This window comes from Typopeltis vanoorti, chromosome 17 (genome assembly GCF_054136105.1).
Source record: "Typopeltis vanoorti isolate ZY-2024b chromosome 17, IOZ_Tvanoo_1.0, whole genome shotgun sequence".
In the NCBI taxonomy this organism is placed as follows: domain Eukaryota; kingdom Metazoa; phylum Arthropoda; class Arachnida; order Uropygi; family Thelyphonidae; genus Typopeltis; species Typopeltis vanoorti.
In genome coordinates this window covers 47,421,915-47,434,749 of record NC_143565.1, presented here as the reverse complement: position 1 = coordinate 47,434,749, position 12,835 = coordinate 47,421,915, and the positions used below count along the sequence as shown (strand labels likewise).

Below are 12,835 nucleotides of genomic sequence, written 5' to 3'. Positions count from 1 at the left end.
AGCTGAAAAGATTACTTGGATGTTGAAGAACACATTGACAAGTAAAGATAGGGAGGTTATTATTCCTATTTATAAGTGTATGATTCAGTCACATTCTGATTACTGTGGACAGATTTGGTCACCTGTGCTTCTTGGGGATCAGGAGGTAGTGGAAAAGATTCAGAGATGAGTGATCAAGCTGGTGAGAGGTCTATGGAATGTTCTATATGAGGACAGGCTGAAGGTGTGTGTGTGGGGGGGTTTATTCAGTAAAGTTACTAAAGGGATTCTATACAACTGACACAAAATAAATTTTTGAACACATTGGGTGGACCCACTTGGAAATTCACCACTCTTCAAGTTATTTACTGGAAGAGTGGTGAATGAGTGGAATGGATTGCTAGAGGTGGTTGTGAGTGAGTGGCCCAACAGTAAATAAATTTAAGATGTATGATAGGTATTGTGTTTGTGATGAGTCTTTGACTCCATGGAGTACCTGTATAAATAATAAAAACCGCCTTTGCCTGGGAGGGGGAGGAAAACAGGCTCTACAGAGTTCAGAATCTCAGCAGAATTATTCATACCAATTTTTCGGTCATTGATTTCACTAAGATCAGAATGGACTGCTCCCACTTGTTTTGTTATTCAGTAATCACTAGTACTCTCCTGATATGTTTAGTGATACATTTAGGATTTTTCCTCTATTCACAAAAATAGTCTACTTCATCTTACTTGCTTTACTCAGAGAATAAAAAACTAGGTTACATCAGGAAATGACACATTTGATAGTAATATGAACTATGCTCAACAATAACAACAAAAAATTCTACTTACAACACAGCTCAAATATATTACAGAGATGACATTTTGTTTTATAATAAATTAGGGACATGCACATTTGAATACATAAAATTTAATAACCTAGTTATAAGATATCTAAATTGTGCCAGCTACTGAATATAGAAAATCAATGTTTGTTATAACTCATTTCATAGTTTAAAAAAAAAAAAAAAATTATTCCACTAGTAACATTGTCTTGACCAACATTGTCAGTGGTGTATAGAGGATTTGAAATTGGAAGTGATCACCATTTATTCTTGAGCAGAATAAAACTGAATTTGTTACTGAAAAGAAGAACATGTAAAAGTTGAGCAGCTCTCAGATGTGAACTGTAGACTAAAATATACAAACATTATTCAAGTAAAAATAAAAGAGTTTGAGAACAAAAACCAAACGTTAGAGATTCAGTGGCAAACCCTGAAGAAAACATTGATTCAGCCAGAGAGGCGTGTGGTGGAGTTGTTTGCAGGGATATCAAAATCAAAACTCCATGGTGGATAAAGGAAGTTAAAGAGGCAGTGAAGGAAAAGAAGAAAGCATATCAAAAGTTCCTGACAAATGTAAGAAAGCTAAACACTATGTAAAACTAGCTAAACAAAAGTCATGGGAAGACTTTGGCAAGAACTAGAAAATAAATATCAGGAAGGTGCCAAAATATTCTGGAGGCAGTTGAAAAGCTCAGATATGGAAGAAAAAGTATGGTAAAAGGAATTAGACATGATAAAGGTGACATGAAAACTAGAGAAAAATACATCCTTGATGTAGGGAGTAATTACTTTGAAAAATTGCTAAATGAAACAAGCAGTAATAGCAGTGATAAAAAAAAAAAAAAAAAAAAAAATACTGAAAAGGCATACAATCAGGAATACATATCCATACTTGAGGTAGTAAAGCCATCAAAAGTCTGAAATGTGGAAAGGCAGCTGGAGTAGATGATATTCGACCAGAAATGCTCAAGTATGGAGGTATAAAAGTCTTGCAGTGGCTGCACTGCATAGTTCAGAAGGTCAAAGGGACAAATTCAAGATGATTGAAGTAGAACTCTCATAGTTTCCATTACAAAAAGGGGAAAAAAACTGAATGTGAGAATTACAGAGGTATTTCCCTACTAAGTGTTCCTGGTAAGATTTATGCAAGTATATTTGAGAAACGGTTGAGAAGGATTGTGGAAGGAAAGCTTGGTGAAGAACAAGCTGGATTCAGGCCAAATACATGCTGTAGGGATCAGATTTTCACTTTATGACAAATAGTTGAAAAATTGTGGGAATATAACAAAGATCTGTATTTAAGTTTTGTGGACCTGGAAAAGGCATATGATAATGTGCCAAGAGAAATGCTATTCAAAACGCTACAGTCATATGGTGTCAATGGAGCATTATATCAAGCAATACTTAGTCTTTATTTGAGTTGTAAGTCAGGGTGTCAGATAGGGATGTACATTATCCCCTCTGTTATTCATGATCTATATGGATCACATTATGAAGGAAAGCGGTATTAAACCTGATATCAAAATTGGAGATGTTAATCTCAGCACTTTACTTTATGAAAATGATGTTATACTTTTAAATAAATCCAGTACAAGTCTGCAAGATTCTCAGACTAAACTGAATCACTGTTGTAATAAATTTGGTATGAAAATCAGCTATAACTGAAAATAGGCAGAAACACTGAAAATATCAAATGTATTGTGAATGGAGAACCTATAGAACAAATAAAACACTTCAGCTGCTTAGGCACAATTTTGATTGAACACAGTAAATTAAATATGAAAATAGAAAACAGAATCAACAAAGCTGGTATGGGAGGAAGTCAAATTAATAAATTTATATGGAATAAGAGAAAATTAGTCAAAACACTAAATTAGCTGTATACAAGACAGTTCAAACCAATTTTAACTTATGGATCTGAGAGCTGGGTTAGAAGTAAAACACTTGACCAAAGACTAGAGACCACAGATATGAGAGTCCTGAGAAAGATTAGGGGCATGAACAGATGGCATCAATGGCAATATCATATTAAAAAAATGGATATTAGGAAAGAAGTTGATATTGTTAACATCCAGGAATGTGTTAGCAGAGCTAATCTCAGGTGGTATGGTCACTTAAACAAAATGGGAGATGAAAGATTAGCAAAACAAGTATTCTCTGCTAGGTTGGCAGGAAAATGACCCAGAGGAAAAACCAAAATATAGGTGGATTGAAACAGTAAAAAGTGCCTTAGAAGGGAAACTGTTGATAGGACGTTAGACGATGCAAGTTCTTCATGTAGTACTATCATAATATTCTATAAACCCCCTTGAGAGTACATGTTAGGAATTTAATGATGGTGATAACATTCAAGAAAGAAGATTTAGAGTAGTTTCTACTAAAAGAAGATTGGGAAATAGCCATTTAATAATTTATTTTAATATCAAAAATTTAATGATAAAATTTAACTTAAATTTATTAAAATAAATCTGACATGTTCTATCAGCATAAAGGATCTACTGTTAGATTTTTTTTTTTTTTTTTTTTAAATTTAAAACAATCACATTTATCAACACTAATAATAAATTCATAGCTTCTCTAAGAGAGAGAATGAAATTATTTATGCATATTCTACAACTCAGTACAGCTTTGTTTCAATGATCAACAAACTAGTTATGTTGAGTACAATGAAAAGTTTGGAAACTAGGTGAAAAATGATTTTGAAATGAGATATTACTCATATTTTCAAGCTAAATTTAAAAATTAAGGAAAAAAAATACCTGTGAATCATTGGTGGTATCTTCTGAATCATCTAAGGTCTTTTCTAAGAATGGAAGTCTCACTTCTGAATGAGCTGAAATAAAGAGTGAAGTGGCTGAGCTAGATTCATCTAGCCTATATCGTTTCTGCTCGGCTTCATTTTCTCCAGAGCTACGCCTCTTTTTGCATAACTGTGAAGACCCATTCCCAGATGTTTCATTCTGAAACAATACAATTTAACCAAGAAATAAAACTTCATCTACAACATCAGATATTTTGTTCATTTACATTATTTAATAACAGCAAGCATGCAATATAAGGTCTTTTCAAACTGAATGTAAAAAAAAAGTCTCCAAAGTAAACCCATCAACAGAAACACACTCTGTCAACTATGCCACTGTTGTAAATTTGTTTAACATCAATACAATCCAATGAATATAGATACCATTATTTCCATGACAAAAATTTTGTTGATATATAGTTCATGTTGATTAAAGTTGAGTTACATAAGCATTTCAAAGTTGATCTTTTTTGTTCACTTTGTACACATTTAATCATCAATCCTTTTGAAATCACCTGTACACCTTTATTTTTCCAATATTTCTCAACAAAGATTCCTGTGGCCAGCAGAACATAAATCACTTTAATAAGAATCTTCTCTATTTAAACTGATGGATCTACATCTACACAAAGATTTGTATGTCTGTAGCAGAATTTCCACATACTATTTCCACCAACAGTTTAATAGATTTAATAGATTTCTATCACCTAATAAGGCCTTTCCTATATTAAATTTGCAAGTGTTTTTAGGTTTGAAAGAGTTGGTTCGAGTTAATTTTCATGACAGATTTGAAAATAAGATAAAATTTGAAAACCAGCCTTTGTTATAAACTTTCACAGTGGCATTTATAGCAACCACTTTAAAAAAATGTTAGAGATATATTGACATTTATTTAAATATCTAAAGTGCAAGACCAACACTTACCAATAGTAGCAGAGTATCTAAAGAGGTGTTTTATGATTGGTGTAGCTACACACCTATCAATAAAAGCTGTTAAGTGAGTGCAAAGGAAGGAAAATTTCCAACATTTCAGTTTTAATAACAACTTCAGATAAATCAGATAAAACTTTTTATTCCCTTATAGGGAATAGTTGAGAGCTTTTAACCCTATCTAGCTTTTGGAGACTGAGTGAGCAGTCAATAACAACTTTATATTTCAAAATTTCGTGCATGTTTGGAAATTTATAAATTTCCAAAATACACTACCCCACAACCTTGTTAAATCTTGCACACCAGTGATAAGCCATTTTATCATGACACCAAAATTGAATCTGGAAGATAAATTTTAGTAAGGATTCTATGTATCACAAAAACCTATCAAGCAGTTAAGTGATGTTTTGTGAACACAAGTAGAATATCTGGTGTGTGTGTGGGGGGCTGAGGTGGGGGTTCAGTTAAAATTGAGAAACAAATACCTACAAAATAGAAATATCTATATTCAATATTCAATATTCAATGTGTTGGCCATGCAATTTTTACATATCCTTTGTAGCACCCTATGGTCATGTTTAGTGAGTGTAGTGGGTTGTCCAGTGCAGGTAGCACTTGCAGTTGACTCCCTATGCTTCCATCTCAGTATGGTATCACTGATTGTTGATTTGGGGTGGCCCAATTTGTCAACAATTTGCCAAACAGATAGGCCTACAACATGGCATCTTATCACAATGCCTCTTTCAAACTGCCAATTCTCTTCTCTTAGCCATTTCACCCAGACACAGTTGCAATGACTTGGGAGTATCATATTCTGCAATTTATAACAGCTACAAGTGCATGACTTGTTACATGGCATGATGCACCTTGCCCATGGGAGTGTCTAAATATTTTTCCAAGCAGTGTACTTCTGTATGATGTTCTTTTGTGAATATTAGGTACTTTTCCTGTTTGTCCAAAAAGGACAAATTTGCATATGCAAAGTGCTACCTCCTTATATGCATGAAGTGTGACCAAGAATGAAGAGCATCTTTAGAATAGAAGGTAACAGTTGCCAATTTAATCAACTGTTACTGAATAATAATAATAGGACAGCTTCCTCTGAAGAAACAAGGTACCAAACTTGTTTCTACAAGGTCAATTACTTTGAATATCAAGGCCAAAACTGAATCTAAGATGTAATTTTTAATTGCAATAACAAGTGTTGCACAAAAAAATGGGAGGAGCAGCATAAAAACCTTCCATTATAGATTTCAGTAGTGTAAGTTAAAATTTGTAATGACACTTAATTTTTCCAGTTTTAGAATTAAGCATTATATATATATATATATATATATATATTCCCCCTCCCCAACCCATAACTTCTCCCCACTGCTGGGGGTAAAGGCCTCTCCCATTGCAGGAGGATTGGGTCTACTTCTCCCATGGTGACTCACTCCATCTTGGGAGTGAGTCACCATGGGAGAAGTAGACCCATAGGAGTCACCACGCCCAATCTCGGCTGAATTTTCTTCAGTTCTTCTTTTAAACAGTCCAACAATGGCGCATTATAGACTCCTGTTATTGTCTTACCCTTTTCCAAATAGTCTATCATGATAATTCCTTGGGAATCCCCCCCCCCCAAAAAAACCAGCTGCCATCACCTTTCCAGCTGACAAAACGGGGCTTTGCTTTTTTCGTTGCTCTTTTGCCCGGTATTGTCCACTGTTTTGACTGCTGCTTGGACTCAGATGTGTAGTGGTGGATCCAAGTTTCGTCTACAGTCGCAAATCAATGCAAAAATTTCTACAAATTGCAATTAAATATTGCCAAAACAAAGCATGCAAAAATCTCTTTTCGCATGCATTTTATCGGCATTTGATCAACAGTTAACAATTGCAGCACCCATTGCACACACACACACAGCTTTTTCATGTGCAATTTTTCATGCAGGATATTATACACCCATTCAGTTGAGATGCCTACAATCTCAGCAATCTCATGCACTTACACTTGGTGGTCTTCCATAATGATACCATGGATTTTGTCAATCATTTCCTTTGTAGTGACTCAGTCTGGAGTGCGCTTCATCTTCAATGGACTTATGACCACTTTTAAACTAATTTATCCAAAAATAAATAGTCTTTAATGCTGGTGCAGAGTGAACTGCATCTAACTCAGCTTTGATCATACGGCCATCCACTTCTTCAAATAAGTGTTTTATCACTGAACGAAATTGATTTTTCTCCATTTTTATGAAAAATGCGAACATGGTCATTTTAAATGTTTGCCAAACCGGAACTATGCATCACATGCGGTAAAAATTTTGCCAGGGGTCATGAAAAAGATGATACGTGCCGCCACTGGTATGAATGAACAAATTGTTTTGCCATCTATTGGAAATTTACGAAACTTTTCAAACAACCCTCATATATAATGCTTTTATATAGAAAAAAGGACGCTATACAAAATTTCCTTTAAAATGTCAGATTGTTGCTATGGTTCTTTTGGCCAGAGCTTTTCAGCAGTTTATTATGAGAGTTGACTGTGTGCTAAAAATTTCATGGATCAAGGTTTGTAAGCAATCTTCTATGGCAGTGCTGCAAAATGTTAAAAAAGTGTGTTCAAAGGACTATGTATTATGCATAAAAAGTGCAATTTGGGAGAACCTAGTTTAGTGTAATCCTGTGAAGATCTTATTTCATTCTTTGTTGTTAGATAATTAATGATTATTGCTTTTTTGCATACGGTGAAGAAGAATAAGTTCTACATACAAACAGACAGGATCTAAAAACCTTAAAATCAGCTTCTGATGTATTTTACACAAAAAATTCATAATACATATACAGCACGCATTTTACTACCTGTATAGTGCCTTATATAGAGGCAAAAAATTACAAAACTTAAAGTATAAAGCAACTTTATGAAGGTTGGTTAACATATAGTACATTAGTACTGTGGATAGGCAAGAAGGAACTTATTCACATTCATCTCATGTGTTTCCCAATTCCTTGGGAAACACATAAGATACATAGAATCCTTACTAAAATTTACCTTCCAGATTCAATTTCGGTGTCATGATAAAATGGCTTTTCACTGGCAAACCATTCCAGAGGACAGCAGTGGAAGGGACGAACAAAGAGGAGCAGGAGAAATTTGTTCTGTGAGCTTGGAGATGTACTTTGAGGGAGTGGTGATTAGTACTCGCATGCATTTCAACTGATTTGACAAAGAGTGGTGATATTACTGATACTACTTCTCATGAACACGAGTAGTAGTACTTGAAGATGTAAGCAGTAAAAACTGAGCACCTATGTGAAAGTGAGTGAGGAGTTATTGATCAGTTTGACTAATCTTTTCTACATACAGTGCAATATCTTTAAGGAATTCTTAGGGGCACTAGCCAAGATATATAGGAACAATATTCAATGGTAGGATGAATTTGTGATTTGTATAAAGTTAGAAGTTGTCTGGAGTAATGCCTTGAGCGAAAAAGAAAACCAAATTTTTTGGAGGCGAAGGAGGCAATATTTGTAATATGTTTGTATCAAGAGAGATTTGAGGTTAGTGTTATCAAAGGTAAGGAGGCAGGAGAAAGGTTCTTTTTGAGTGTGTGAAATAAGACAGTATTGAGTTTTGATTAACTGAAATTAAGATTATCCAAACCTTACTGATGAATGGTTTGGAGATCTGTATTTAAGGTGGTAGTGGTTAAAGCTTTGGAGCAGTGGTGAATTGTGCATTGCCAGGTTTGACAAATGAAAGGGAAGAATGCAATGTGTTTGTCAGAAAAATTATTCATTGCATTGGTAGTCTGCTGAAGTCAGTCATTTATATATAATAGGAATAGGATAAGCGAGAGAACAGAGCCCTGTGGGACCCCTGCATTGGTTGTATACTTAAAAGATAAGGAATTATCCACCATCACCAAAAGTGAGCATCCAGTCAGAAAGCAGACAGTTCAACTGCAGAAGTCCGGGGGGGGGGGGGTAGACCAAATGATGGAAGTTTACTTAATAGGTCTTTATGCCAGACTGGTACAAGCCTTGGAGATGTCAAGGGCAATTCTACTTGGGACTCAAACTTTTCCCATGGTATATATCCAGATATGGGTGACATAAGTGAGTTAGATCATTTGTTGACCGATAGTGATGGAAATACCGTCAGTCATTTATTAGCTGCGAGTATTCAAGATAGCATAGCAGTCAAGTGTTGATAGCTCGTTCCATTACTTTTTTGAAAGAACTCGAGTAAGAGAAATTGGATGGTAGTTTTAAGGTATAGATTTGTTGCTCTTTTTAGGCATAAGTTGAATATGAAATAATTTCCAGACTGCAGGATATATATACCAGTGGAATAAGAGTGTGTAAAAAGACAATGCAGAATGGGAGGCAACTCTGGAGCAGAGAGCTTTATGACAATCAGAGAAATGCCATCTGAGTCAGGAGACTTTTTTGGTATCCAATTTAAACAAACTGATCTCCTTTTTGGTGTAGGGACACACTGGGCACTGAGTGTAAAGTTTGTGGGATGTTATCCTCAATACAAATAAGAGACCACTATCTGTATAAGTAACATTCTAATTTTTTGTAATCTTTGAATAATGGCAGTCCACACACTATTTCATTAATTATCTCAGTTATTACTTTAAAGCAAAAAACTACACATATGAATAGAAAAATATATGCATCCATTTTGTTTTCTTCTTTAATGCACTATATCACCAATGTGTCTTGTTTAATCTTCAAAGATCACTCTGACTAGCCAATGGAAAAAAAAAACTTGCACGCACCAAGTGTTTTCAGAATTGATGTAGACCTTTGATGAACAAAAGAAAAGGAGCCATTTAGTGGCATATGGTGAATTGCACTTTCCATTCAAATTCCTGTAATCACAGAAAAGTAATACATCCTGTAAAGTTTGCAGATCTATTCTTTGTATGGAGCTGATGATCACTCAGCATTCGAAAAATAAATTATCCTTCATATGATGCATATAGTGGTTTTCTATGAACTGAAATACCCAAACTGCCATGCTGTTTTAACTGGGATAGTATATCAGAACATTTACGAAAATTATCCTCTTCCACCACCATTGTAAATTTAGAGTTTTAGACTATTAAGGAATGCCATAAAAGTATTCACCACCTCTGAAGTATATCACCAAAGAAGAAATACATCACCTACATTTATTCAAGACTGTCTGATGAATAATCTTATGTTCAACAGTTGTTTACAAAATAAATATCAAATTTCATATGTGAATGGTAGGTATATGTAACTTCTTTCAGGATTATGTGGGTGAATTAATAGTAAGATGGTACTGAAAAATTCCAGTAGTGTAAGATAAAAGGAAAATATTACTAACTCGCTTATAAAATGCCAGTATTCCATTTTAGTCAAATTCAATACCATTTGTGCCATCTATTTCTCTCTTCACGTGATTAGTAAAAAAGCAAATCTATGTTGCATTAGCAGATCGAAATACTAAAAGTTCTAGCTTACCAAAGGAGTAGAAAGCCTATTTGATTTCACAGGAGGGGAGGTGGTACTACTGATGGATGATGAAAGACAAGAGTCCGATTTGCTTTGATTAAGAGTCTTTTTATTCTCAATTCTTGTATCTGAGTTGGTTGGTGTTGCTCCAGGACTGTTTTGTGGAGTACAATTTGGAGTAGTGGACTGTAACAGAAATAAATTTGCACATTAAATTCATGTAAAATAAATTGATAATAATAAAAAGAAACATTATATTGAATAATCAATTTTTTTTTTTAGTGAATAGAAAACAAATTATTACCACACCTTAGAGTAATTATTATTATTTTTTTTTCAAACCTGATCATATTACAATCAACATATTTATGAGCAACACAACTAAGAAAATTTCACTTATCAAAGTTATCGTTTTATACTAACAATCAGCTAAAAATTCAGAAAAATTCATTGTCATTGCTTATTATAAAACCACTTATCTCGCACACACAACACACTAAAACATACTGCTAATTTTCTAAAATCCAGATCACGTATTTACATGCATTAAAAAATATAGAAGCACAACAACTCTTTTCCAACTTATGCTTCTCTACTTTGTAATAATAATCATGTTCAAAGAAGTTATATAATAATGAACGTCTGAAATTTAAACAGGGTTTCATCTCATGCCTTTATAATCAAACTAACAAGAAGAATTTGAAATTCTAGTACTTTAATTTCTTGAGCATTTCCCTCAGCAATGAATCTCAATTTTCCCTGCTAAAAGAGAAGTTTCCCTACTAAAAGAGAAAACTGAGATTCAGATATTTTCTTTTCTGTTTCACTTAACTCTAGTTTTAGACATAATGCCATTAAACTCTATCTCCAGCAATTAAGAATGCAAGAAAGGAACTAAAATTTTAGTATGAACCATCTCAGAAAAAAACGTGCTTTTCGCTTTAACTGTTCTGTTTTAAACATTAAGTGTGAAAATAAAAAACAGAAGATCGAAATCAGCATGAAATTCATTTATACATAATACAAAGATATAACATATGAACATGAATTAATTACATAAAAAATCCTGTGCAGATTAGGAGTACATTTAAACTACAATCTGTGGTATTTATGTGCAATCTAGAATACATTTTTTGGCTAGTACTCTCCTTACCTCATTCCTCAGACAAAAATATTATTCTGATCTCCATCTTTTAATGAAACTAACCAGTGTAAACTTTTTGATTTCCTTTCTTCAAGTCTATATTTTCTCAAGTCCAACTTTTAATAACAAAGCCATTTTGGAAATATTACTATTTATATCTCCAATTGGTTTCCCTTTTCCAATTACATTAATCCAGTGGACAGGGCCATATATGCACAGGCACATGAGGCTCTAGTTGGAGGGCCCTGAAAAATTAGGCCCAATTTATAATCCCACATAATGAGGGGATCCCATAGTACTCTAGGGCCTCTGGAAAAGTGTAAGTACAGTCTAGCGTGGATAAATATAATGAAGCACTTTATATCCTCAATGATCTCCCACAAATCATTCAGAATGCTAAATAATCCTAATCACTCACCAAACACTTGATCTATCTTATATTATAAACATTATTTGTCCTGTGGGCAAATCAGATCACAACCTAGAGCCGATTTTTTTCTCCATGAAGAAACTAACTCTCAAAGAGGAATCATTTTCATCTCATCCATTGCATGGCATTATAAAAATGCCCAAAGAAGGATGATCTTTATAGTTTTTATTCTTCATTTCCTTGGTTGGATTACTGTTTCCAGTCCTCTGTTACAAACACTTGCACATCCTTATAAAACATTCAACTAAACATTCCATTTTAAATTCTTATCTCTTACTTAGCTCTGTTTCTCCAAGAAATGTATCAAGGATGCTCAAAGGAAAAATTAAGCATACCACAACTAGCTTTGACTGTGATCATTTTATTTTCCTTTTTGACCTATAGAAGCTCAAAATGCAGTTGGTTCTCACCAGTGCTTTTTTTTCTGGCAGTACGTAGTACTGGCACTTTTTTAATTCAGTGTTTAAAAAATTGTGATTTATTGACATCAAAATGTATTATAAATATTCAAGTAGATGGTACTGTGTTCAAAAATTGAATTTTTAGTTTTGATTACTCATAAGTTGGTACCCTGCTTTCCTCTTTCATAGTTGGTACACAACCGGAAACAGGAAGTTGTGTTCACTTCTGATTGCTTCCAACATCAGTTTATCAGTTCTATATTCACTCTGCAACAGGCAGGTGTTCATGTGAGTTTTGAATTAATCTAAGTTAAATCAGTGCAATCATTGTTCAAAATGTGTAAACTTTACTTTTACTCATTACTTTATGCTAATGAGTAAAAAAATGAAGGCTGAAGAAGCAGAAATTGTCGAATCTACTTGTGATCCTGTAAAATAGAAAACTAGCACTGAAAATACACTTGGTGAAGAAGATCACGAAACTAAGACTGAAGATCCACATGGTCAAAAGGAAGCAGATTCTGATAAGTGGCCCGAATGTTGGACACTTTTGCAGAAAAATGACTTCTGCGAGAGAAACGTGTTGGGCTGTAAATTGTGTAAAGTCGGAGGAAGTCTTGCCATCGATAAACACATGGGAACGAAAATTTCAGCAGAGTGGGCAAATGTTAAAATCAGTCCTTTTGGAGAACTTCGCAAACAACAGTTAATGGTTAATGTCATTAAGGAAAAAGATTTACGATCATAAGCAGAGTGTAGCACACAAAGCGTGCCAAAAAATAAAATCTGAAGCAAAAAACGAAACATTAGAAAAAGTTTTCCTAAATACTTTGTCTCATAATAAAGACGT

The 12,835-nt window shown here is 34.0% G+C and overlaps 1 protein-coding gene across 2 annotated transcripts in view; it reads right to left on the bottom strand.

The window, feature by feature from the left end:
• Window positions 1–12,835, bottom strand: part of hrg (poly(A) polymerase hiiragi) — a 374,011-nt gene that overhangs the window by 23,106 nt on the left and 338,070 nt on the right. For both annotated transcript variants that reach the window (XM_090407503.1, XM_090407502.1), the window contains exons 18-19: window positions 10,020–10,196; window positions 3,566–3,766 (exon numbers count right to left, since the gene is read on the bottom strand). In XM_090407503.1, the coding sequence (XP_090263629.1) occupies window positions 3,566–3,766; window positions 10,020–10,196 (378 nt within the window). The remainder of the gene's footprint in view (window positions 1–3,565; window positions 3,767–10,019; window positions 10,197–12,835) is intronic.